The 25,161-nt window shown below is 37.1% G+C and overlaps 1 protein-coding gene across 3 annotated transcripts in view; it reads right to left on the bottom strand.

Moving 5' to 3' along the window:
• The window catches only part of MLLT3 (MLLT3 super elongation complex subunit), a 264,020-nt gene that overhangs the window by 89,478 nt on the left and 149,381 nt on the right, over positions 1–25,161 (bottom strand). For all 3 annotated transcript variants that reach the window (XM_054727310.1, XM_008145039.3, XM_008145040.3), the window contains exon 4: positions 20,900–21,043. In XM_054727310.1, coding sequence (XP_054583285.1) covers positions 20,900–21,043 — 144 coding nt within the window. The remainder of the gene's footprint in view (positions 1–20,899; positions 21,044–25,161) is intronic.

Below are 25,161 nucleotides of genomic sequence, written 5' to 3'. Positions count from 1 at the left end.
TACAATAACTGACATAACATTAAGTATTTATTTATATCATGGAAATAAGCAAAAACTAAAAATCAGGAATTCCCACCCTCTCAGAAATAGTTGCTAAACATCTACTACCATAAATCCCGAATCAGACTTCACAAAAACAACAATACTGTAAATACACACTTGTAAGCAATTCGCAGGCAAAAGAAATTATAATGAAAAATTTTAAATTCTTTTACTAAATAAAAGAAATATTACACATTAATTTGTGGAAGGTAGATAAAATGGAACTTAAAGGAAAATTTTAGTCTTTAATGCTTACATATGAAAAAAATGACTGACAATTAGGAAGTTCTGGAAAACAATGGCATAACAAACTCAAAAGATTATAAAGCCTTTTTTAAACCTAATAAAAAAATTCAAAGAAATCCTATGGAAAGAACAAATAAACAACCGGAAATAAAAAGAGAAATATGCCTGTAAGTACAGCAGAGATTAAACAGATAAGAATGCTATAAATAATTTTTCCAACAAATTTGGAAGTAAATTCTTAGGCAGGTATAATTTATTAAAACTGACAAAGAAGGAAATAAAAATCAAGAATAATCCTTTATTAAAGTCAAGTAAGTAGTTTAAAATCTTCTTACTTAAAAAAAAAGATCAGGTACATAGGGTTTTACAAGAAAGTTCTAGGAAAAAACAATTTCAATCTCACAGAAACTCTTCTAAAAGATGGAAAAGAGAAAAACATTTCTCACTTTGTGTGGCAAAAATAATCAAAGCAACAAAACTTATTCCCCCCAAAAAATAAGAGAAATAAAACTAAAGACTAATGTCACTCAAGAATGTGGATGCAAAATTTCTGAATAAAATATTATCACAATTAATTCAATTATGACTGGGGGGACTAATAGAGCAAGATCAAATTGGTTTTATCCCAAGCATTCAAGAGTAGTTCAGCATGACAAAAATGCTTGTGAAGCAAATTAACACATTAACGGAGAAGAAAACTGTCTGCTCTTCTCAAGAAATGCAAAAAAATTATATTGATAAAATAAAAATCTATGCATGATTTTAAAAAACTTAACACAAGACTAGGAGATAAATTCCTTAACTTGACAGCTACTAAAATCCCATGCAAACATTTTAAATGGTGAATTACTAGAATTATTCCCTGTAAAATCAGGAAATTTTATACTTAATATTTCACTGGTGGTCGTACTGACACAGAACCACAGAAGGCAGGGGGCGGGAGCGAGATAAAAATATTTAAAAATAAGAAAAATATATAAAAGGTGAAAGGATTAAGAAATATAAATTGGCAGTTACAAAACAGTCACAGGGATATAAAGTATAACATTAGGAATACAGTCAATAATATTGTAATTATTATGTATGGAGTCAAGTGGGTACTAGAGTTATTGGGAGAATCGATTCATAAGTTATGCAAATGTCTAACCATTATGCTGTACACCTGAAACTAATATAATATTGAATTTCAACTGTATTTTAAAATTGTTTTAAAGAAAGATATATGTCACTATTCATATATGATTAACCACATAGAAAAACAAAAGAACCTATACAGAAAAATTACTGTAATTAGTAAGTTTAATAAGATAGAAGCAGTATCAATATACAAAGGTAAACTTCATATTACACATCAGCAATGAACAGAAAACATTTAATGTTCTATTTTTAACAGCAATAATCATATAAAACACCTAGGAATAAACAGAGCATAAAACTAGCTAGACTTTCATGAAAAGCATTAACAACTTAACAAGTTTAAAGATAGCCTAAATGAACTAACAGATTAAGTTCATACATAAGAACACCCATTATCCACAGATTCAATGTAATTTCAATCAAAATCCTAATAAGAGTTTTTCAAAGCACTTAAACTAATTCTAAAATTTATAGGAAGAAAAAAGAATTATGTAATAGAATTTGCACACCATATAGGAACCACGTTATAAAACTACAGCCATTACAACACTGTGACACTGCTGCAGAGATCAACAAACTGACCAAAGGAACAGAAATGAACCACATCCCCCCAACAGATTCGTAAATATATGAAAGTCTGACCTTTGACAAGGTAAGCACTGTAGATCTCTGAGGAAAACATAGACAACTCAATAAAATGTGCCTGGACTGATTTTCTATATAGGAAAAAATTTAAATTAGACTCTTACCTCATACCATACATAAAATGAATTCCAGATGTTTGAAAATATTTAAATGGTAGACAAAACTTCTCAAACGTGTTGGGAAAAAATACAGGAGATTATCTATATTGAACTAGGGATAGAGAAGAACATATTAAACAGGACTCAAAAAGAACTAGCCATAAAATGTTTGACCACATTAAAATTTAAAATTAGCCATAAAAGTTTGACCACATTAAGAATTTCTGCATATATATATATATATATATATATATATATATATATATATATTCATAAAGAAAGTAAAAATACTACTAAATGGGCAAACTAGGAAAAGCTACCTGTGGGAAATATAACCAACAATAGAATCATATCTCCAGAATATAAAAAGACCCCCAACAAATAAATAGAAAAATAAGCAGAACACATGAACAAACATTTCAAGAAGAAACAAGAAAGGCCACTGAGGTGTGTGCTCAGCCTCTTTACTACTAATCAATGAAATGCAAAATAAGATAATGATAAGATACAGTTTTATGCCTACTCAATGGCACAGATGACTAAATTAACTAATAGATTAAGAACACCCATTATCCACAGATTCAATGTAATTTCAATCAAAATCCTAATAAGAGTTTTTAAAAGCACTTAAACTAATTCTAAAATTTATAGGAAGGAAAAAGAATTATGTAATAGAATTTGTCACACCATATAGGAACCACGTTATAAAACTACAGCCAATACAACACTGACTAGTAAGACAGCAATGGGATCTCTTTCCACATTGCTGATCTAGGACTCTAAAGTGTCACAGCCACTATATAAAATAATAAAAAAGCTAAATATGTGAATGCCCTATGAGTCAGCAATTCCATTTATAGATATACTAGAAGCCTGGTGCACGAATTCGTGCATGGGTGGGGTCCAGCTGGCCCACCCCAATTGGGGCTGATTGGGACTGGGCCTGTGGGGGGAGGGGCCAATCAAGGGCGGGGCCAGCTGAGGGGAGGGGCCATGGGAGGTTGGCCAGCCAGCCCTGGCCTCGATCAGGGTGGGGGGGCCAATTAGGAGTGGGGCCAGCCAAGGGTAGGGGTCACGAGAGGTTGGCCGGCTGGCCCCTCCCCCGACTGAGCCAGTTGGCCGGCTGCAGTGGACGTCATAGCAACCGGTCATTCCAGCATTCTGGTCACTGGCTTTTTATTTATATATATAGATACCCTAAAGCTGGATTGCTCTCAATATGGTCAGCTGTATTGTTCTAAATGTGGTCAGGGGACCAGCAACACTGGTATTATCTGAATGCTTATTAGGAATTCAGGTTTTTGAGCTCCATCCCAGACCTCCAGAATAAGAATTTGTGCAATGGGGCCCAGATTGAGAATTCTCACTTTAAAATTGAATGGTAGGTTTAGGGTGTTTGTTTTATAATCTACATATAAAACACATATAATTCTCATATATATCAATGGTAACATAATAACATTTTTATTTTAAGAAAAATTAAAATTCCTGATGTCTGAACCTTATTGTCCAGTAAGAGAAATGCACGTTTTGCTTCAATGGACACATTTATTAGCTGCTTTGAACAAAGTATACACATCTTCTCCTTTAATTCTTTAAGAATTCTGTGAGGTAGGTTCTTAGCAAAGAATAGGCAATCAAAAATGTGTTGAGTGATTAAGAACTTGAATAATTTTATAATACAAAAGAGAAAGTGTGGTTATATGCTATGTATTGTGAGTTAAATGAACTAACATAGATGAGTCACCCTACTAATAGAAAGGAGCTTATGATCTATTCTGTTTCTACATCCTATTACTTATTATTGAAAGTATAATGAAAAAAATCACTTTTTTTCTCTGGAAGTATTTCTGGTCAAAGGTGTAGAAACGAACAAATTACAGGTGGAATTAACTAAGATAACATTTCTATATTATCAGAATCTGCATTCTGTGTTTTAGAAAAGCAGAGTCAGCTATATGCAAGGCACCAGTGACCTTCAGGGTGGGAGAAAAGCAGAGCTAGAGTAACAGGAGAAATTACCTAGGCTAAAAAAAAACTTTCAACACATTCAGTCTGTGCACTCTAATAAGAACTACAGTTTTAAAAGTGCAAAGTCAGAACTTTTTCCATTGAATAGATATTAATGTTAAGAAACCCACTTGGGGAAATGGCTGCCTTACACAATTATTCCCATCCTTTACAAAGAACTATTTCTCCTCACACGGCTCCTACTAATGTATATTTTTTCTTGTTTTTTAAGTTTGGTTCACTTTTGTGTCCTCCTAGCATCCAGAATAATGACCAACTCCTAAAAGATGCATTCTAAGTATTTGTCTTAGAGTGAATGTATACCCTTATTGAGTATATATATATATATATATATATATATATATATATATAGATAGATAGATAGATAGATATAGATATAGATATAGATATAGATATAGATATAGATATCTATATATCTATCTATATCTATCTATATCTATCTATATCTATATATATATATATATATATATATATGTATATATATATGCCCAGCGACTAGAACAGCGGAACGACCAGAATGACTAGTGGCTATGCCACACACTGCAGCAGCCAACCAGCCTGATCCAGGCCCCGATCGCCCCCTCCCCCCACAGCTGGCCAGCCTCTCCAATCGGCTCCCAACACCCCTATTGGGGGCGGGGCTGGCCGCCAACTTCCTGCAGCCCCTCCCCTCCGCTGGCCCTGCCCCCAATTGGCCCCCAACACCACGACTGGGGGCGGGGCTGGCCAGCCAACTGCCCATGGCCCACCCCCTCTGCTGCCCAGCCCAACAGGCCCCCATTGGGGCAGGCTGACTGGACCCCACCTGTGCACGATTTTGTGCACCAGGACTCGTTTATTTATATAGCAGGCACTAGGAGATGCCAAATAAAGTGTTATAGTCCCCATCCACACAGAGCTAATATAAGTGATTAAATCAAAACAAAATGTGCCCTTTCTCTTCCTGAACAATTTGGAACAAAAGCTACTAGGGTGGGGCCAAGCAAAGTAGGCAACAGGAGCAGAGGAGAGAGTGGTGATGTGAGGAAAAGCATCCATGCAGAGGCTCAGAGCCACTAAATGTGGCTGCTCAGTGAAGAAATGGCTGCATCTAGGGTTGGGATAAGGAAAGAACAAAGAATTCAAAGACTGACCAGAGCTTGTTAATATACAGAAACCAGATTGAAGGGGTTCCCACTGGCCAAATCAGGACAATTTAAACATGAAAATAAATAACAATAGTAATAGATTTTAATCCATTGAAAAAATATATATCTATTAGTCTATGATGATATAATAAATACAAGAATAAACTTAAGTTTGAGTAGGAATCAGATTTGTACATTTTCTCAAAGCACCACCCCATAAAATACTTATTATTTGCAAAGTAACTTACAGCAGAGAAGCCTGGCGGACACCATCTGAATCAAGTGATCAGAGTAACATCACAGTAGTAATGAAATGGTACCATGGAAATCATGACCATATGAGTGGGTGCAATGAGAGCAGCCCAGCATCACTTCCGTGATATTCCTGCCAGAGACGCATAATCTGAATCTAGTCCCGAGGAAATATCACACAAACCCAAATTCAGGGCCATCTACTAAATAATTGGCTTGAAATCATCAAAAATTTCAAGTTCATGAAAGCAAGGAAAGATCAAGGAACACTTCCCAGTTGGAGGAGACTAAAGAGACATGACAACCAAATGCTACATATAATTCTAGACTGGATCCTTTTGGTACACAAATAAAGGAGTTCAGCGGAACAATCTTCAAAATCTAAATAGGACAGAGGAGTAGAGCTGTGGTCATGTCCCAGTGTTGATTCCTGACTTTGATGGTTGCATCAGGTTATATATATGTAAGCAAATGTCCTTGCTTGCAAGAAATAAACACTAAGTATTCAGGGATGATGGGGCATCATGTTGGCAATTTCGTCTCAAATGGTTTAGGTAAGAAAAACTCTTTGTACATACTGCAACTTCTATACATGTTTGAAATCATTAAAAACATTTTTTAGAAATTATAAAGTAAATAAGAATTTTGAAGAGGCCCATGTGTCAATCTATGCATAATGGACTACGGAACCTGAAAAAGGCATCAAAATCAAGAAGAATCTGAAGTCTGTTCAATTCACTCCACTTGTTTCTCTCTCCAAGAGAAAACATAAACTGCGCAAACATAAACTGCACCATATTCTTTTAAGAGGAGTCTACACACCCTTCCAAAAGGAGCCAAGGCTCTCTTACACAAATTTAGATTTGTCAGCTAAATCATCACTTTCTAATGTAAGGGAAAAGAATGGTTTGCTTTTGAAAGTGCCAAACGAAGTTGCCGTTTTATACCACACACACACACACACACAAAAAAAACAAAAACACACATAACCTGAAATCCTAGTCCATCTCCTCTCAATTAAAACCAATTGTTTCTGTTGAAAATATAGACTACAAAGTTGTAATATAAATTCAAAGATGTATCTGCAAACAAACTACCTATGACTTATTTGGGAAAATCTGCCCCACTGGGTAGGGTCTGTTACAGAAACAAGACAGGTTTGACCATCTGACAGATTTACACAGATAACCAGCTTTCCAAAAGAGAAAGTATATATTTTTTTGCCATCCCTGGACTTAGAAGCCTTCAGAGACTGCTTGGCGTGAGATGGGAGTGGGCCCAATAATAAAGTTTGTGCCACCTCCCCACACCCCCCCCTCCCCGCCCCCGCCACCTGCCAATAGATGGGGATGCCTTCATGTGCTGCAGCTTTTTCTCCTAAAAGCACACCAGGTCAGCCTAGACTGCAGCTAGAAATGTCTTTGTTATATTTTCTTTCTATTTCTTTTAGGAGATGAACCTGGGTTGTTTTAGACCTCTGAGAAGATGACAATGTATAAAGGAATTAGCTCCTGAAATTGACTGAGGGTAGAGTTTGATAGAAAGGGAAAAAAATCCAGGATTACTTCATGGAATACCCAGCACCTGGCATTAAAGTGTGGCCCATAGTAGTGTACTCAAATATTTTTAAAATACTTATACTTCCTCAGAATGAGGCAAGCATTAAGCTAAAACAAACACACCAAAGAAAAACCACATAGAAGGAAATTTTTATTTTTGTTTTATTAAACACCTAGAGCTTTCTGGGCAGGAGGTGGGAGGAATACAGGCTGGTACATGAAAACTAGAAATAGGACAAGACTTAGGAAGGTCTTCTCACACTTGATTTTCAGAATCAGGAGACATCAGTTTTGTTCAGGGAATTTCAATCTATGAAGCAAGAAACAAAAGGATAAAAATCTTCTGCCAGAAGTCTTAGAGGACTTGAAAAGCATCTTGGATTTTCTGAGCTGTCTTACCTGTCCTAGATTAAAATACTCGGAACCAGTTTTAGTCATGTATCCTGATTTGGGGGAGAGTGGGAGACTGGAAGAGAAAGAGAGAGAGAGAGAGGGAGAGGCAGAGGTGGGAAGGAGGGAGGGAGGATTGGAGGGAGAGAAAGAGAGAGAGGAGAGAGAGAGAGGGGAGGAGAAGAGGGAGAGAGAGAGAGAGAGAGAGAGAGAGAGAGAGAGAGAGAGAGAGAGAGAGAGAGAATGGATTAATCAAAGCAGCTTCTTCAAAGAAGAGGTGGCAAGCCAGCTTCAGTAAGCTGATTCTAATAAAGTGTATTACCATCCAACTTTCCAACCCTGAGGAGAAAATCTTTTAATATCTAAGCACTAAAAGAATCACTGCTACCCCATGATTTATTTGCATTTCTACTTTCAAAACCTGGTAGATTACAAAGTTATTTGTTGGCTTTATTATAGTCTTTTGCATATGCTGTTAATGCCAAGAAAAACCACTTCTAAAGTCATGTATACCCTGGCTATTCTGATGGGGGAGAAAATGACTACAAAAAGTATGCTTGCCTCTAATTTACAGAAAATGAAAACGTAATCAATCCCCACAGAGAGGCTGATACTGGCTTAAGAAAGTTTGGGTGGTAAGGGAGTGGGTTCTTAATTATCATTTTCTCCATACAAGTTGGATTCTCAGAAGCAAGAGAAATACAGAGACCTTCAGTCTATGAAGAAAAAACCAAAAGGATAAAGGCTGCTGCCAGCAACAAGCAAGCTGCTCCACCATTTGTCCAGCTGTCTTCAGGAAGGGGACTCATGCAAGATTACTGTAATGGTCAGTCCTAAGGCAACTAAGAGAAATGACGCTGAGGAGTTGTTTTATTTCTAATTCCCTGCCCCTTTTAATTGCATTTTCAAAAGAACACTAATGCTACTCTATGCTACTACATTATTGCAAAAAGAATATGCAAGAACACTGACTTAGGATCCCTTGCTTGACTAATTTCAGTATTTGATGCCTTAGTTTACTCATCTGTAGAATGGGGTGCTTGGACTATTACATCAAAGAATCCCTTCAGCTATAAAACTGTATGTATATGTGTGTTTTATTTATTTTATAAATGAGGAAACAACCAATAGAGACGAATCATTTGTCCAAAGTTACACAGCTACCAAGTGACAATGTCAGCACCGGGGAAAAAAGAGTCTGTTTCATAACAGAGTCTGTCCTTTTAACTGCTGTGCTACATTTGTTCTCTTCACGAAAAGGAGTCAGGATAGGTATTCAGAAAATCAAGCAGAGAGAAAGCTTCTACATATCTCAACAATTCACAGAGGTTTGATTGACAATTCACTTGACTAATTAGCCTACCTTCAAGGCTAATTAGTCAAGTGCAGCTTTATTGTTGTGCCTGTGAGGCAGTCACCACGTATTGCTCTGCAGTGCAGAGGCACCTACATCCCTTACCTCAATGCATTTCCCTTTAAAAAAAAAAAAGTACATCAGAATAAAGATTTAAGTATAACATTTTTAATCAAAAAGAAAAAGAACTGAAGGCAAAATTGGGAGTATGTGCACAAACCACCAAAACCCCTTCGGACAAAGAATAAAAAAGCAGCAAGAATGGGGTCAGATACGATGATCACAAGGCATCATGTGGATGAAGGAGAGAAGGTCAAGAAATCTGACCCTGGGAGAGGAGCGTGATGATCAGAAGAAACAAATAATTGTCTAACCACTATGCTGTGCACCTGAAACTAATATAAAATAATACTGAATGTAAGTTGTAATTGAAAAAAAAAGTATAAATAAATAAGTAAAAATAATAAAATAAAAAGGAAGAAAAAAAGAGTATAAACAAATCTAGGAAGAAAAACTATAGATGGGACATTAAAGAAATAAGACTCAACAAAATCAAATTCCAAACCTAACTCCGGGACCTCTGTGAAGAGTCAAAGCAGATAAAGTGCACCTTTGCTGGAAGCCAATTCCAGCATGTCATAATTGCAAGAGTTTCATCAAAAGGTTGATGGAACTTGGGGACTCAACCAGAGTGAGTCACATATGTTGTCACCTGTTAGGAATGGCTGAAGGCATTTCCCCAAACCTGAAAAGGGTGATTGTTTGCTGCCAGACAGCTCAGGGCATCTTAATCTACATGTTATTGCCTCGTACTGGCCAAACACCCGAACAGCAGAAGGCAATTCCCCAATCTGACAATGCTTCTGTATGAAACCCTACCCTTTGAAGTGTATATCTCCATCTTGCCTTGGGACAATTTGTGTTAATAAAAAGCAAGGGGTCTTGAGACAAGGAGAACTTGGTTTCTTCAGCTAGGCTCCTCTGCCTCCCCCAATATGCCTTTTAAAATTATGTTTCGTCTCTGGACTCTTACTTAAGTTACACACAGCCTTTCTCCAGATTGCTGAACCCTTCTTAATGCTGGAACAAGAACCCCAGCAGATCTTAAGACTGGAAATAGTTAAAGGCATTCTTATTCATGGTGACTGTTAAGATCTAGAATATACCTGATCTGGAGTTAATTGATGACTCTTTACCAGAGCAGGCAGAGCTCAAAATTACCAGAAAGGAAAATTCCACTTTAGTTTACTTAAAAAAATAATAAGTCACCACTCATCGTGTAGTGATTTATTATTCCCAATAGCAAGGGCTACATTATTCAACTGGTCTTCCAGTTTCTGTGACCATGTCCTTCCAAAGGGTTAGTCTGGTCTCATAGTCACTGACATTTGAAGCACAACAGTCTTATCAAAAGTCCTCTTGCTCCCTGTGCTTAAACCAGACCTTTATAGATATCTATGGATGTTGGATAATCCTATATAATAAAGATGTAATATGCAAATGGTCGTTACGCCATGAAGCGTAATGACGGACCACGTAACAACCAGATCATGGATCAGCAGGAGGGTGGGGCAGTGAGCTACAAGCGGGTGGCAGAGAGCTACAGGAGGGGGCAGGGCAGCAAGCTATGGGGGGGCATGGGGAGAGGGCAGGGGGAGCTACAGGAGGGTAGCAGTGAGCTACTGGCGAGCTAATGGTGCACGGATTTGTGCACAGGGCTACTAGTAGTGTCATAAGCCAAAAACACAAAGCAGAGTGGCAGAACAAGAGGCCAGTCTAGCCCTTGGAAAGGACATGGCTATTTCAAACTGGCACAATCTGTGAACAAATTTTCAGGAAATTTTTACTCATCATTTCCACACGTTACTCCTGCCTAGACTATCTCAGACAAGATAGTTACTTTCTACATCAAAATCTCCTTTTTGTCTAAACCTATAAACAGAGCCACTATTGTACATGGTTTCCCAGAATGTACGCTGCACAAGGATGCTTGGTCAACGGGATGAGAACAAGCTGGAATCCAGCAGTGCCACTCTAGCCATGCTGTGTTCCCTGGGCTGAGCTTCATGAGGCAAGGAAAAATGAAGGCACTGATTTCTCATTTTTCCAAAGACAAAATAGACACTATATGTGTAGAGTTCTGCCAATAGAATCCAACCAAAATCTATCCCTGAGTCACTAAGAGCTTGCATTACGACTGAAACTCATGAAGCTAATTAGATTTTTATTATACCTCCACTTTTTATCTAACTGTGGGTGAGTGGACTAGTTTGTTTTATGGATAGGGCATTCTTATTTTACTCAATATTTCCATTAATGAAGCCTTTTTATATTTAACCATTTCACACTACCCATAGGCCTCCAATCTACCCTATCAGGGGAGGGAAGGTGAGAATGACATTTACAAAATTTACAAGATCTATAAAAACAAGTTGCAAAAAAGAATATAAGTTACAAAATCTACCCCTACAATGATCTATATTAAAATATAAATTTTTCCAAATAACAGATCTAATATGGCCCATATAGTCACACAAACACAGATAAAAACTAGACCATCATACTTCTGTATTCATAACCATTAAGAAATAATCTCAAATTTTCCATTTACAGTCTTTAGGTCTTAAGCCAGTAAGTTTAATTTTGAAAAGCTGGGAGCCATAAGGTGAAAAGAATATCACCACCACCAACAAAAATAAAATAAAATAACATTTTACTTGTAACTTCCTAACTACCAAAATTTTCACATCAATACTCTGAAGTGTGAGTTTTTGAAGAACAAAAATAAAGGAACCCACAGAGTTTAAAACCCATTAATTTATGTTTAATATACTGTAATAAGTAATAATATAAATATTTCATGGGATCTTATCTGTATAAACAAAACAATGTAAAATATAGTGATTATATATTATTTGCTTACTGCTTAACTATGTACCAACATTTTATTTAATTCTCAAGTTGGGGAAAAGGGATATTATGATTCTTTTAGATTTACCCTAACCTAAAGCCCGGGGTGAATTAGCAGCAGATCCAAGAACTGAATCGGTGCCTTCAGCTTTCCAATCAAACCTTCTTTCTATCACACGATGGCTACGTCCCTTGTGGGGATCATTAGATTAAACCACCTACCATATATCCTCATTCCTCAAAAATTAAACACAAATATCTATTTCAAGAGTCTCAGACATTTATTTTTAAACTGCAACCTTCAGATCCTTATCACTGTCAGGTTTTCTTACAATTTGTAGAAGAAAAATTCAGAAAATTAAAATGGTATGCATAGCTTCCCTCTTCCTTCTCTACCCACTACCCCCAAATTGTTTTTACTTAATGTTATAGATTATGAACCCCCACCCCCAAAAAAATATCCAATGGGGATAGTCAAAATAGATGGCTGTTCTTCTTTACCTCCTAGGGTAAGGGAACAGACTCAGATTAGACAGACTTCAGATGCAGCTTTTAAACAAGTGTAGAATGAACTACCTGAGCCCAGAAGGGAGAAGGGATCTGAACCCCCCGTTTTCCATCCTAGGAGCACTGACCTGCCTCGTTTTTTTCATTCAGCCTTCGCTCAATCGACGCAGTAAGGGTATCTGAGCTTTGCACGGGGTGAAGAGGGTGCTCCTGTTACTCTCCCTCTTACCGAAAAGGTAACTAGGTAGCTGAGAAGGCAGGAAAGCTGTTCTTTAACACACACACAGTTTTTGGTGCAGGTTTTCAAAAGTCTGTAACTATCCCGCGATCCCCTTATGTGACTGACTTTCAGAAGACATTAAACCACAACATGCCGAGTGACATAAATAACCTTCTACTCCCATGACCAGGCTTTCCCTAAAAATGCACGAGGTCAATGTCACATTTGGAGTTAAGGCTCACAACGCTGACAACCTATTTATCATGTATATGTACATTTTACTGTCATGATTTAATTTTGGGAGAGAACCAAAGATCCAGGAAGGAGGAAAAAACCAAGTATGACAGAAAATGAACCTCAACCCCGAGAAACCACCAAGTAAATGAGGCAGCCTGCTTGATCTTAAGATTATTCAGATAAATCACCTTTTATTATAAGTGCCGGTGAAAAACAGCAGCATCCTTTTATTTTTTGAGGCAGAAGATCACAAGAGGACAGCTTTCAGAAAATAATGAAAAAGCATACATGTTCCAAAACAAACATCCAAAAATTCGATGAAGCTGTCCAGTAACAGCCACTAAATATTTTATTATTTTTTTGAGTCATTTTAAAAATAAGCAGCCTGTTGAGATGAGGTTGCCACAAAAGCCACTTACATTTTTAGAAGCCAAAGTCTTGACAAATCAGTTCCTAAGAAAATAATTTGTTACACGTTGAAGAAAGCCGGAAAACACCGATCTTGGTTAAAGAGGCTTCCGTATCTTTTTGTAACCTCTCCAAATGGAAGTATGTGGGAAGACTACCCATAAATTTAAGTTGAAACTGAAACACTTAGAATATTTCCAGTTTCAAATACATTAAAACATGGTCTTTGACAGGAAATGAAAATGGCTTTTAAACATATGAAAAGATGCTCATTATAACTCATAAATGAAAAGTGAATTAAAAATGAGGTATCATTTTCACTCATCAGATTGGGAGAAATTTTTTCATAGGATCACCATGTGGAGAAGTAGGTATTCTCTCACATTGTTGATGCAAGCGCAGAGTAGTATAACTTCTTTGGCAGACAATTTGTAAATGTCTATCAAAATTTAAATTCCACTTTGCCTTAGAGTCACAATTTTACTCCTAGGAATTTATCCTATGGATACACTCATCCACGTACACCAAGAACTATGTAAAAGGTTATACAACATAGCTTCTTTGGTGGCCTGAAGGAAGACTCAACTCAGTGTATGTTATTTTGTATTGTGGGTGTATTTACCTATTCAAAAACATTCGAGTTTTAGGGGGAGAAACTGTGATCTGTACCGTTTATAAATTAGCACGGTTCAAAACTCCCTTGTAAAAGGAAATAGTAAACAACCCTACACAAAATGCATTGCAGAGCCCTGTGATAAAATGCTATGTTCCGATGGCTTGACACAGTGGTATTAGAGAAAGCTCCTTATCATAAGATGCCTTTGGCCCTTTAATAACCAAAGCACCTTGTTGGGGGACCACGGTGGACTTGAATTCCTCTTTACAATAAGCAGAGTTTCAGAAAAATTCCAATTTATTCCTTGCAAAAACATACTACATATAAATGCAACTGTCACTCTGAAAAACAGGACTGCATTATGCTACAGACTTCACACACACTGTAAGCACACTCCCATGTCATCTCCAGCAAATCGTGCCAAATGGGCGTCTGAGATGTCCTATTGAAACAGGTGGTGTCTGAACGGAATTGGATTTCTGCCTATAAAAACCCTAGTTTTAACAACTGCCGTGGTTGGTTTTAATTTTCAGTCCTCAAAATTAACTGCTTGCCAGTGATTCAGAAATAGACTGAACAACATGTTTAGACTTTGCCTTGTTTAATTGAGGGGGAAAAAGAAAGAAAGAAAAGTAGGGGGGAGGCACCAACACCCTATCACTATTCCATAAAGAAAAACAGAACCAAAGCAGACCACTTGATTTTCAGGCCAAAAAAAATGGAGCAGCTGTAAAATAAACTCAGTTCTCCCAAGATGCTTGTCCCCTTTGTGCCATATTTTTTCTTTTCTTATTGATTTCAGAGGAAAGGAGAGGGAGAGAGAGAGAGATAGAAACATCAATGATGAGAATCATTAATTGGCTGCATACCCCCTACTGGGGATCAAGCCCGCAACCGCCCTTTGACCGGAATAGAACCTGGGACCCTTCAGTCCCCAGTCTGACACTCTATCCACTGAGCCAAACCTGCTAGGGCCCCCATTTGTACTTTTTTCATAGAAAACCTTGCTGAACATACTACTTCTTCTAATGGCTTTAAAAAGAAGCTTTTAATTTGTTAGAAATTTAGAATTAAGAAAGACACCATAGTGTGTGTGTGTGTGTGTGTGTGTGTGTGTGTAATTTTTTTTTTTTTTTTTTAGAGAGAGAGAGATAGAAACATTGATTTGGTGCTCCACCTACTCTTGCATGCATTAGTTGATTCTTGTATGTGCCCTAACCTTGGATTGAACAGTCTAAGCAACAGAGCGCCATGGCCTAGTCTTTAAACCTAAAATACATTCTATGTGCTGGTCACACTAACTGATGGTAACCATGTTTTCCTGTGAATATTTCTACAGTAGCTTACACTAAAGAATGAACCTTTTTCACTGTACCTTTACTTTGTGATATGAAAGTGGTTGAAGATGGGGTGATTGTCTAAACCAGTAATCAAAGGAAAAGGAACCAAGGAACAGGGAGGGTATCTACCACGTGTCACACACCATGGTTATATATTCCCAATAAGGAAAAGGCTGTCTCGTCCATTTCACAGATGATAAACTGAGATTTAAAAAGATGTACTGCTGAGACCGGTTTGGCTCAGTGGATAGAGCGTCGGCCTGCGGACTGAAGGGTCCCAGGTTCGATTCCGGTCAAGGGCATGTACCTTGGTTGCCGGGCACATCCCCAGTTGGGGTTGTGCAAGAGGCAGCTGATCGATGTTTCTCTGTCATCGATGTTTCTAACTCTCTATCCCTCTCTCTTCCTCTCTGTAAAAAATCAATAAAATATATTAAAAAAAAAAAAGATGTACTAATTTCCTTCACCTAGAAATCGATAAAAAAATAACTTTTTATTCATCTGCTGATTTCAAAACTTTTCCAATTTTATCACACTCCCTGCCAACAGGAAACCCAGAGAGGTGAAGTCAGTATAATGACAAGTTTTAGTTAGATGACATACTTATCTTTACTTTGCCAACACCTGCCCCTCCCCCCGAAAGAAACTCATCCTCTTTCAATGGAATGTAACAGTTGTCAAAGCCTTCTGCAGTGTTTCAGTAGGACTGAGTTTCAGTTCCAACAAGATAGGTGGTGGGGAGGATCTATTGTGACCATAAAACCTTTCTGAAAAAGCCTGATATCCTGAGGAATATATTTGAAAATCACTCAAAAAGCATTCTCCGTTCATCTTTTAAAAAAACAAGCAGAAATCTCTCAGTGGAATTGAGAGGTGCTCCACTTGATCCCTTTGGTTAAAATTCTGGAACAGATTATATCCAGTCTTGCCCTCAAAAGTGTATGGCTCACTGTCCTCGACCCCTCCTACCAACCAAAAAACAAGACCTCAAAATAAAGGCAGCCTCCCCCCAGAAGCTCTCAGGCTGTTCTTTTCCATTTCCTGACCCCTACTTTCTGTCTTTTTCTTGCTTAAGGCTTGATAGGAGCTCGGTCCTAAACCAAATCTACACCTTCCCTGGCAAGTTCCAATAAGGTCTCTCATTTAGAGAAACTACCTTCAGGATTTTGTAAATAAAATCATTCTGCATTTCAATATTCTCAGAAAATAGTGCTTAAATCCAAATTTGTACTTCCCAGAGACTTTTTCTTTTAAAGCAATGATATCCTTAATATTAGGGAGTTGTTTCACAGAAAAAAATACAGGATACATTTTTTCCATGGAAGAAGTAAACCAAGATTTCTCTGAGACTCTTTAGAAAAAGTTGCAACATTTTAAAAAAATTTAGTGAAAAGAAGGGAATGTTACTGACCAACCCGCCCCCCCACAAAGGTTGTCATTTACCTACAGGTTTATAGATTATGAACTAGAAAAAAAAATCTGCAATTTTTCAAGATTCTTCTGACAAAAAGTTTTTTGGAATCATTTTTTTTTTCCTAAGAGCTGAAAATTTTTCTAAGATGATGCCAGCTCTATAAACAACCTTTCTGATCTCTTGAAAAGCCAACATTTAATAGTGCTATGTATTTTTGGTTTATAAGAAAAAGGTGCAAGAGAAAAAGCCATAAACAAAAGAGTAAGTTTACTGTATTTATGCCTCAAGCTGTACATAATAATTTCACAAAATAGATAAGAAAGGATTAATATTTTCCATTGAAGGTAGAATATATACAGATCTATGTCATAGATTCAATTGTTAGGTATAAAAAACACAGCCCACCCTCCACTTTCTCACCCCAAAACCCAGTGGGGAAAAAGACTTATCTGAAGAGACACAGCCATGAAGCAAGATTTCTAATAGACACCAAAATCAAAGGCAGAAAAAGCAAAAACAAAACCGTAGAACTACATCAAACTAAAAAGCTCTACAGCAAAGGAAATCATCAACAAAATGAAAGGCAAACTATGAAATGAGAGAAAATATTTGCAAGTCAAATATCTGATAAGAGATTAATATCCAAAATATATAAAGAATTCATGTAACTCAATAGCAAAAAAGCCCACAGCCCAATCTGATTTTAAAATGGACAGAGGAACTGAATAGACATTTTTTGAAAGAAAACATACAGATGGCCTACAGGTACATCAACATTGCTAATTATCAGAGAAAGGCAAATCAAAACCACAATAAGATATCACCTCACACCTGTTAGAATGGCTATTATCAAAAAGACAGTAAGTGGTCCTGAGGATGTGGAGAAAAGGGAACCCTTGGATGTTGTTGGTGGGGTTGCATGTTGGTGCAAGACACTATGGAAAACAATATGGAAACAATTTTCCTCAAAAAAATTAAAATAGAGCTACAATATGACCCAGCAATCCCACTTCTGGGTATATATCCAAAGGAAATAAAAGCAGGACATCAAAGAGATATGTGCCTCTTGTGTTCATTGCAGTATTGTTTACCCAAGATATGGAAATAACCTAAATGTCCATCAACAGATGAACAGATAAAGATGTGTGTGGGGGTGGTGAGTGAATGTAAATAATTAAATATTATTCAGCCATGAGAAAAAGGATATCCAGCTATTTGGGACAACATAGATATCACTTATATTTGGAATTTTTAAAAAAAGCTGAACTCATAGAGACAGAGACTAGAATGGTAGTTACCGAGGGATGGAGGAAAAGGGGGGGATATTCAGTTTTAGATAATTAAGTTCTAGGAATCTAATGTACTGCATGGAGTTTATAATTTATACTACTGAATTACATACTTGAACTTTGCTAAGAGAGTATATCTTAAATATTCTCACCACAAAAAAGAAATGGAAATTATGTGACATGATGGAGGTGTTAGCTAATGCTATGGTGGTAATTATTTTGTAATATATAAGTGTATCAAATCAACACACTGTATACCTTAAACTTACACAATGTTATACATCAATTATCCTATATAATAAAGAGCTCATATGCTAATTAGACTGGATGGTGGAATTACCTTCCAGAATGACCAGTGGGTGGGGGGCGGGGCCGTGGGGCCACGAGGCAGCTGGGGCTGCGAGGGCCTACTCTTGCACGAATTTCATGCATCGGGCCTCTAGTACCTTAATAAATCTGAAAAATATTTCTAATAGAATCAAAATGGTTCATAAGTCAGTGACACAATAATAGGCTTCATTAATACTAAGACAATGATAACTATTTAAATATCCGATAAAAATAATACAAGTTAGCCAAAAATCTAGGTAATAAAAAAAAAATGTTTGTCTCACATTTCCCTAAAAGACTAAATAAAATAATAAGAATCTATGAAATTACTTTCATTTCAAATGATTTTTTAAATTTAAATTTTACCATAAAATTCATCAGTCCCTTAAAAAATTTGTCAAATAACTGGTGTGCTTGAATATTTCACATTTCAGCTTATTATGTTATAGTTGTCAAGACATAATCTAAGTCTAATGGGAAAAAAACTCTGCAGGCTTCAAACAGCACTTAAAGAAACACAAAGAAGGAAAGTTGGAAGTCAAGGAAGATAATTCTGAGATAAAGGCTGAGTCGAGTAAAAGACAGAAATCTACTAGAGACCTTATCAGGAGGCAGTGCTACACTCCACTGCATTATCAATGACCTGTAACCTCTTCTCCAGCTCACAAGCAACCCTTGAGTACTCTGGGTCTAAGTGGTTGTTTTAAAAAGTTCTCGTGTCATATTTACTTTTTCCTACGACCCTTATCAGAAGCCTGATGTACTCAAGCTCCATAATTCACATGCTCCAATTACCTACCTAACTGCATACCCAAGAGGAATAATCAGAAGCATAAAATGCCACCCCCATAAAAGGAAAAATGAGAACTAGGATTTAAAATGAACCAGTTCATTTTTAAGGGCATAGACACAGATAAATAGCATCAACACTGTGCTCCTGGTAACTGTAAAAAGAATATAATAGAGTTTCTATTTTTATTTTTTTTAAAAAAAGCACCATTTCATTAATAAATATATAATAAGTCCTTAACTTAAAAATGAGTTATCTCCTATCCAAGTAATAACCTGGGCCAACCGTGCTTAGCTTCTGAAATCAGATGAGACTGGGCATGTACATGGGGGGTCAAAAATATAGTGACGGAAGATGTGACTCTGGGTGATGGGTACACAATGCAATATACAGATGATATATCATAGAATTATACACTAGAAACCTATACAATCTTATCAACCAATGTCACCCCAATAAATTTAATTTAAAAAAATAAAAATTAAATTAATTGTATTACCAAAGCCCATTTCTTCGTGGAGATGCATTTCCACATAAAATACTGTAAGCGGTGATACATTTCCAAAGCTACTAACATAGTATAGTACTGACTGAATTGTAGTAAAAGTACTTGGCAATGCCTCAAATGCTTATTTAATTAGTAGTTCAAGTGAAAGTATAGGAGCTTGGCAAAACAGAACTCCAAAAAATGGATGTCAGGGATTCCATATACTGTATTTTCCGGCGTATAAGACGACTGGGCGTATAAGATTTTCCTGGGTTAAAAAGTCATCTTATATGCCGGAAAATACAGTAGTCCAATATATCTAATCCCATCAATATAGTCCAATATACCGTATTTTCCGGCGTATAAAACAACTTTTTAACTCAGGAAAATCTTATACGCCCAGTCGTCTTATATGCCGGAAAGTACGGTAATCCAAAATGTTCACACAAATATATTTATGGGTGATTTTCTTAAGAGAGGGTCTACAGCTTGCCTGAAGCTCTCAAAGTGGTTGTCCATAACCTCATAAAGGGAAGGAACTTCTGTGCTGTATAAAACCCAGCTCTTTCAAACAAAGCCCTCCAGTAGATTTTACCAGTGAAATGAAGCATCTTGCGGAGTTATGGTCTACACATGCTCACATACAACGATAATTTCATGGTGCAAAACCATCAAAAACTTTCCAGAAAAACAAAGTGGATGAAATCCTAGAGTAAAGAACACAGTTCAACATTTTACGGGATCTGAACTGCCAACATAAGATGATACAGGAAGTTCATCTGAACTAGAGGCTGATGAGCCCAATGGTACCCATTGTAAAGTAGATTTTGACCAGTCAATAGTGTTTGTCTGTCAGCTGACTTACCCGCAAGCAAATATGTCATAATGTTTATATTTGTAAGAAGTTAATTAAAAAATTTTTCTTGTCCTAGACAAATCACGTGGACAAAAATTTACCACACTTTAGTTACTATTATCTTTAAAAGGAAAATCCATCTTTTACCTATATATAAATCAAGCAAATAATAACATGTATTTAAATAAGCCAAACATGTAATACAAATGAGTATACCTTTTTTATTAATTTTTATCATGAATTTTTGAACAATAACTCCTTTTTATATAACTTTTAATGTGAATTTCAACTTTACCCAAAAGTTTCTATAAAGTAATATAACAAAAGCCAGATACTGTTCTTTTCTTAATTGAGGATAGTTTATTGGTTTGGACTTTTTGTTTCAATAAATTTGAATTGCACACACTATAAGGCTATTCTAATCAACAATGTAAATTCATATTCATACCTACTTAAAATGGTATTGTTTGCTTACCTTTTTATCTCAAACCATGAGTCTACAGCTAAGCCATATGTCACTTTATCTCTTTTACCTTTCTCAAAACATGATTATACTTAACACACTAGCAACTAGTTTTTTACTGGAAAGCTTTTCACAAGACAATGCCACTCACCCCTCCTGCCTTCAGCAACTTTCTTCTGAAGTCCTCTGTGGGGTTGTTGAAAGTTAACTTTTCACAGCGGAGGTGATTCACTGGTGGATGGCCTTCAAGATGCAGGAATAGGTCATAATCAAAGCGGACTTTCTTAGGTTCTTCCTAGAGGTTTAAAAAAAATTAAGAAAGAAAAGAAAAAGTTAGACATAAATAGCAATTTAGAAAGCACAGATTAACTCCTTGTAAGAAACAGAAAAGATGTCTAACAGCTATAATGTCAAAGGAATACGGGAGGAAAAATTACCATGAAATTATCAACAAAGCAAAAGAGAAATATCTAATAAATAAGTTCCTTATGTTAGGGGAAAAACAAAAAGAATAAACTCATCATCTTTCCTATAAGCTTTCAAGTGGTATGACACCACCAACACAGCCACCCACCTTGAAAAACTACGACACCCCTGAAGCCACAACTTCCCATTCCCTCTCTACCTCTCCACTCCCACCATCACCCCCACCATTGTCTCTCCCAAATATTTCTTGAATAAGCCCTCTAAACCATATCGTGTGGACCCTGAGAAAGAAGATACTTACTAAGAAGGGCTCCTGGTGGGTAACTGGGCTCAAATTTTAAAAAAACAACCTAGCAGCCATTTCTACACAGGGGCCTCTCACACAAATTGCACTTCAAGGAGAAGCCTGCACTGAACTGCCTGCCTCCTGCACTGAACTGCCTGCCTGCACTGTGTTGCTGCCATCTGAGCCAGCCCTTATAAAGGAGTTCCTGGAATCCTATTTCAACCAACAGGACTGAGGCTTTCCCCATCCCATTGGAGCTGCACAGCTATAGCCCCATCAACATCTTCCCCAACCAATCAGAGCAGCTCTATTCTGACCCATCAGGAAAGTGCCTTTTGGGTCAACTGAACTGCAAGGACTCGGAGTCCTCACTTGCATGAAGACAGATCAATCAGGGACCAGGAACCGGGACTTCTGTCTATATAAGTCAGGTCCCTATGACTATGGGAGTGTACTTTCCCTTTCCACCAAAGATTGAAGCCTGTGTTTCCCTGGCTGAGCTAAACACCGAAGAAGTCTCATGGGAGCAAAGTGGAGCAGACCAGCACAGGCCAGGGCAGACTGCTACAGAAAGGAACAGGCCAGAGCAGTGCAAAGCAGACCAGCAGGGAGCGGAGCATAGCTGTCCAGGGGGAGATGGTCCTGGCCGCCCAGGGCTGCCTCACAGTCATGCTGTTTCCACAGCTGTGCTCTATCACTATTGAGCTGTTTTGCACTGAATACAGTTTCCTTCTTCACTGCACCACAAATTGGGGATTCCTGTTGGTATTGAATTGGTGCCAATGACCATCAGTTGACACTGTCAACCTCTAGTACACCCTGCCCTAACTACTACTACAAGCCTTTCTCTAGTAGGTCTTCGTACTTTAGGATTATTTTCAATTTCTCCTTCATTCAGGCCTCTAAAGTATCTACAGGGTGGGGCTAAAGTAGGTTTAAAGATGTTCATAAATTTCTACGATCAACTATAAACCTACTTTTGCCACACCCTATATATTAAACAAAAACTTTTCCATTTTTACTACTTGATTAAAATTTCAACAGCTTCCAACTGCCACTAGCCCAAAAATTTAACCTCACATGAATGTCATATAAGGGCTTTCATAATCTGGCTCTTGGGTCCATTTTCCTGAACTAGAAGAACAAAACAGCATCATATCCAAGAGGACACAATAATGAGAATTTCATGATACTGAAGTTCGACCCTTGAGCCATTACTTTAGTCGGCTAAACATTTAAACCTCTCTACACACTGATTCTTTAGCATCCGTGGGGAAATAAAGACTGCGGATAATAATAACCGTAACTAATATAAACTTTAACATTTATTTCATTTGGACCAGTGGTGAGTTGCTTTACAGATTAAGAAATTAAAGCACTTAGAAGTTGTTATATATTACTTTACATAAAAATTCCTTGTGCATTACAGATATTAACCATCCCATGAAATGTTACAATTTTTTTTTCATTTGCCATCAGCTTTGCCATTTTGTGTTTTTTATAGCAACTGTTTTTTAATAATAGCTTTACTGAGAATAATTCACAAACTATAAAATTCACCCTTCTAAAGTGTACAATTTAGTGGGGTTTAATACATACATAGAGTTATGAAACTATCACTACCATCTAATTTCAGAACATTTTCCTCCAGAAATAAACTTAAAACACATTAGTAATCATTCTCCATTCCCCCAGGCACCACTAATCTACTTCCGTTTTCATGGAGTTGTCTATTTTGGACATTTCATATAAATACATGAACATATATAAAATATACACACAATATATAATTTTTTGTGACTGGCTTCTTGCACTTAGCATGATGTTTTCAGAGCTCATCTATGTTGTGACGTGTAACGTGTACTTAGTTCCTCGTAAGGCTAAATGATATTTAGTTGAATGGTACACCAGTTTTTTTATCCACTTATTGGTGGATAAATGGCAAAAAGTGGGTTGTTTCCACTTTTTGACTGCCATGAATAATGCTGTAATGAGCATTTGTGTACAAGTCTTTATGTGAACCTGGGTTTCCATTTCTTTTGAGTATGCACCCAGAAGTGGAATTTCTGGGTCACGCTATTACTTGGTAACTCTATGTTTAACATCTCCAGGAACTGCCTTACTGTTTTCTAGAGTGGCTGCACCATTTTAAAATCTCACCAGCAATGTATCAGGTGTTGGTGGTTTTTTCATACATTAAAATGTTATACAGTCAAACAAAGCAATGTTTCTCTTTACCAGAGTTTGTTATATTACTAACATGTGATGAGACAAAGTGATTCGAACCCAGTTATTTTGACTCAAAAGTCTGAGCACTTGAAACGGTCAGAATATACCTACAAATTCAATATTTCCACCTCCTCACCCAAACTTCCCCAGACCATAGTCTCCACTCATTAGCTCACGACCACTTCACTTCTACTACCAATCTGCATGAAACCTGCTCGCCTCTTTCATCAGGATGCCATTCTTTCCTGACTACGAGCTCACACTTAGTATCATTCCTTCTCAGCCTTCCTCGCATTTCCCTTCTTTCTTCATTGACCCATACATAGCCTTTAACTTTTGGCAAAGTTCCCCAGGGAGATGACACCCATTCATAGGGAGTAGGTTCCAACAACATGACAGTGACCCCACCCCCATCTGTATCCCTAGTCCAGCTCTTACTTGGCCACGTGCATATGTTCCACAGTCTACTCACATCTCCGCTAGGTTGACCCGCAGCAACATCAAATCCATGCATTCTTTTAAACTGAAGCTACATTCATCTGCCCTTTCTCCTATACTCTAATCCTAGGCAAACAAAAATCCTAATTACTTGCCAAGGTTAAAATACACAAAAATCATCCCCTACCCTATTCTTCCTTCTCGCTCACTTATCACAGTCAAATTCTCTCCAACTTCTGTTTAGTATTTCTTCTCAGGAACTCTCAGATCTATCCCCTTTTCTCCAGTTATAACCAGTGCCTTAGTTTAGACCTTCACCATTCCTCACCTGATCGCTTCCCTGTTTTTGAATTTACCCTATTCTACCTCCCCCAGTGACAAGAGAGTGGTCTTTCTAATATAAAAATTAGATTACATCTTTTCATTGATATAAAAGCCTTTAATGAAGTATCATTTTCTACAGGATAAAATGCCACTTCCTTAGAATAACCACCGTAGTCATATGATACCATCCCTACATTTATTTCCTTTGTTCTCTTACTGCACCCTATCCTGCTGTAACTTTGCAGTTCCTCATTAATGTGCATCGCCTCATTCACTCAGCCTTTCACATATAGTGTTCCCCATGCCTAAAATGCCTTCCCTCCCAGGATACCTCCCTCCCTTGCCCACCTAATGCAAACTCATTATTCAAGACCCAACTAAAGCATGGAATACTCTGAAAAGTCTGATTAACTCTCCAAATAAGACATCTCTCCTATAGCATTGCTTTATTAATGTAATTATCACATTGAATTACGATCATTGTTCATTTACCTGTTTTCCTCTAAATTGTAAAACAATCCATACATCCTTAGAATTTATTTTAAAGGGGTGGGGGGCTTTTTCCTGCCTTGTAATTTGGAGTATAAAGCCTTTTGGAAAGACATTTGGGCAATATCAATCAACATACTACATGCATATGATACCCTGACCCAGTAATTCTCTTTAGAAGTTTTATTCCCTTGACTTCATTTAATCATTCTTAACTATTT

Source organism: Eptesicus fuscus, chromosome 15 (genome assembly GCF_027574615.1).
Source record: "Eptesicus fuscus isolate TK198812 chromosome 15, DD_ASM_mEF_20220401, whole genome shotgun sequence".
Classification (NCBI taxonomy): domain Eukaryota; kingdom Metazoa; phylum Chordata; class Mammalia; order Chiroptera; family Vespertilionidae; genus Eptesicus; species Eptesicus fuscus.
This window is presented reverse-complemented; position numbering and strand designations above follow the sequence as displayed.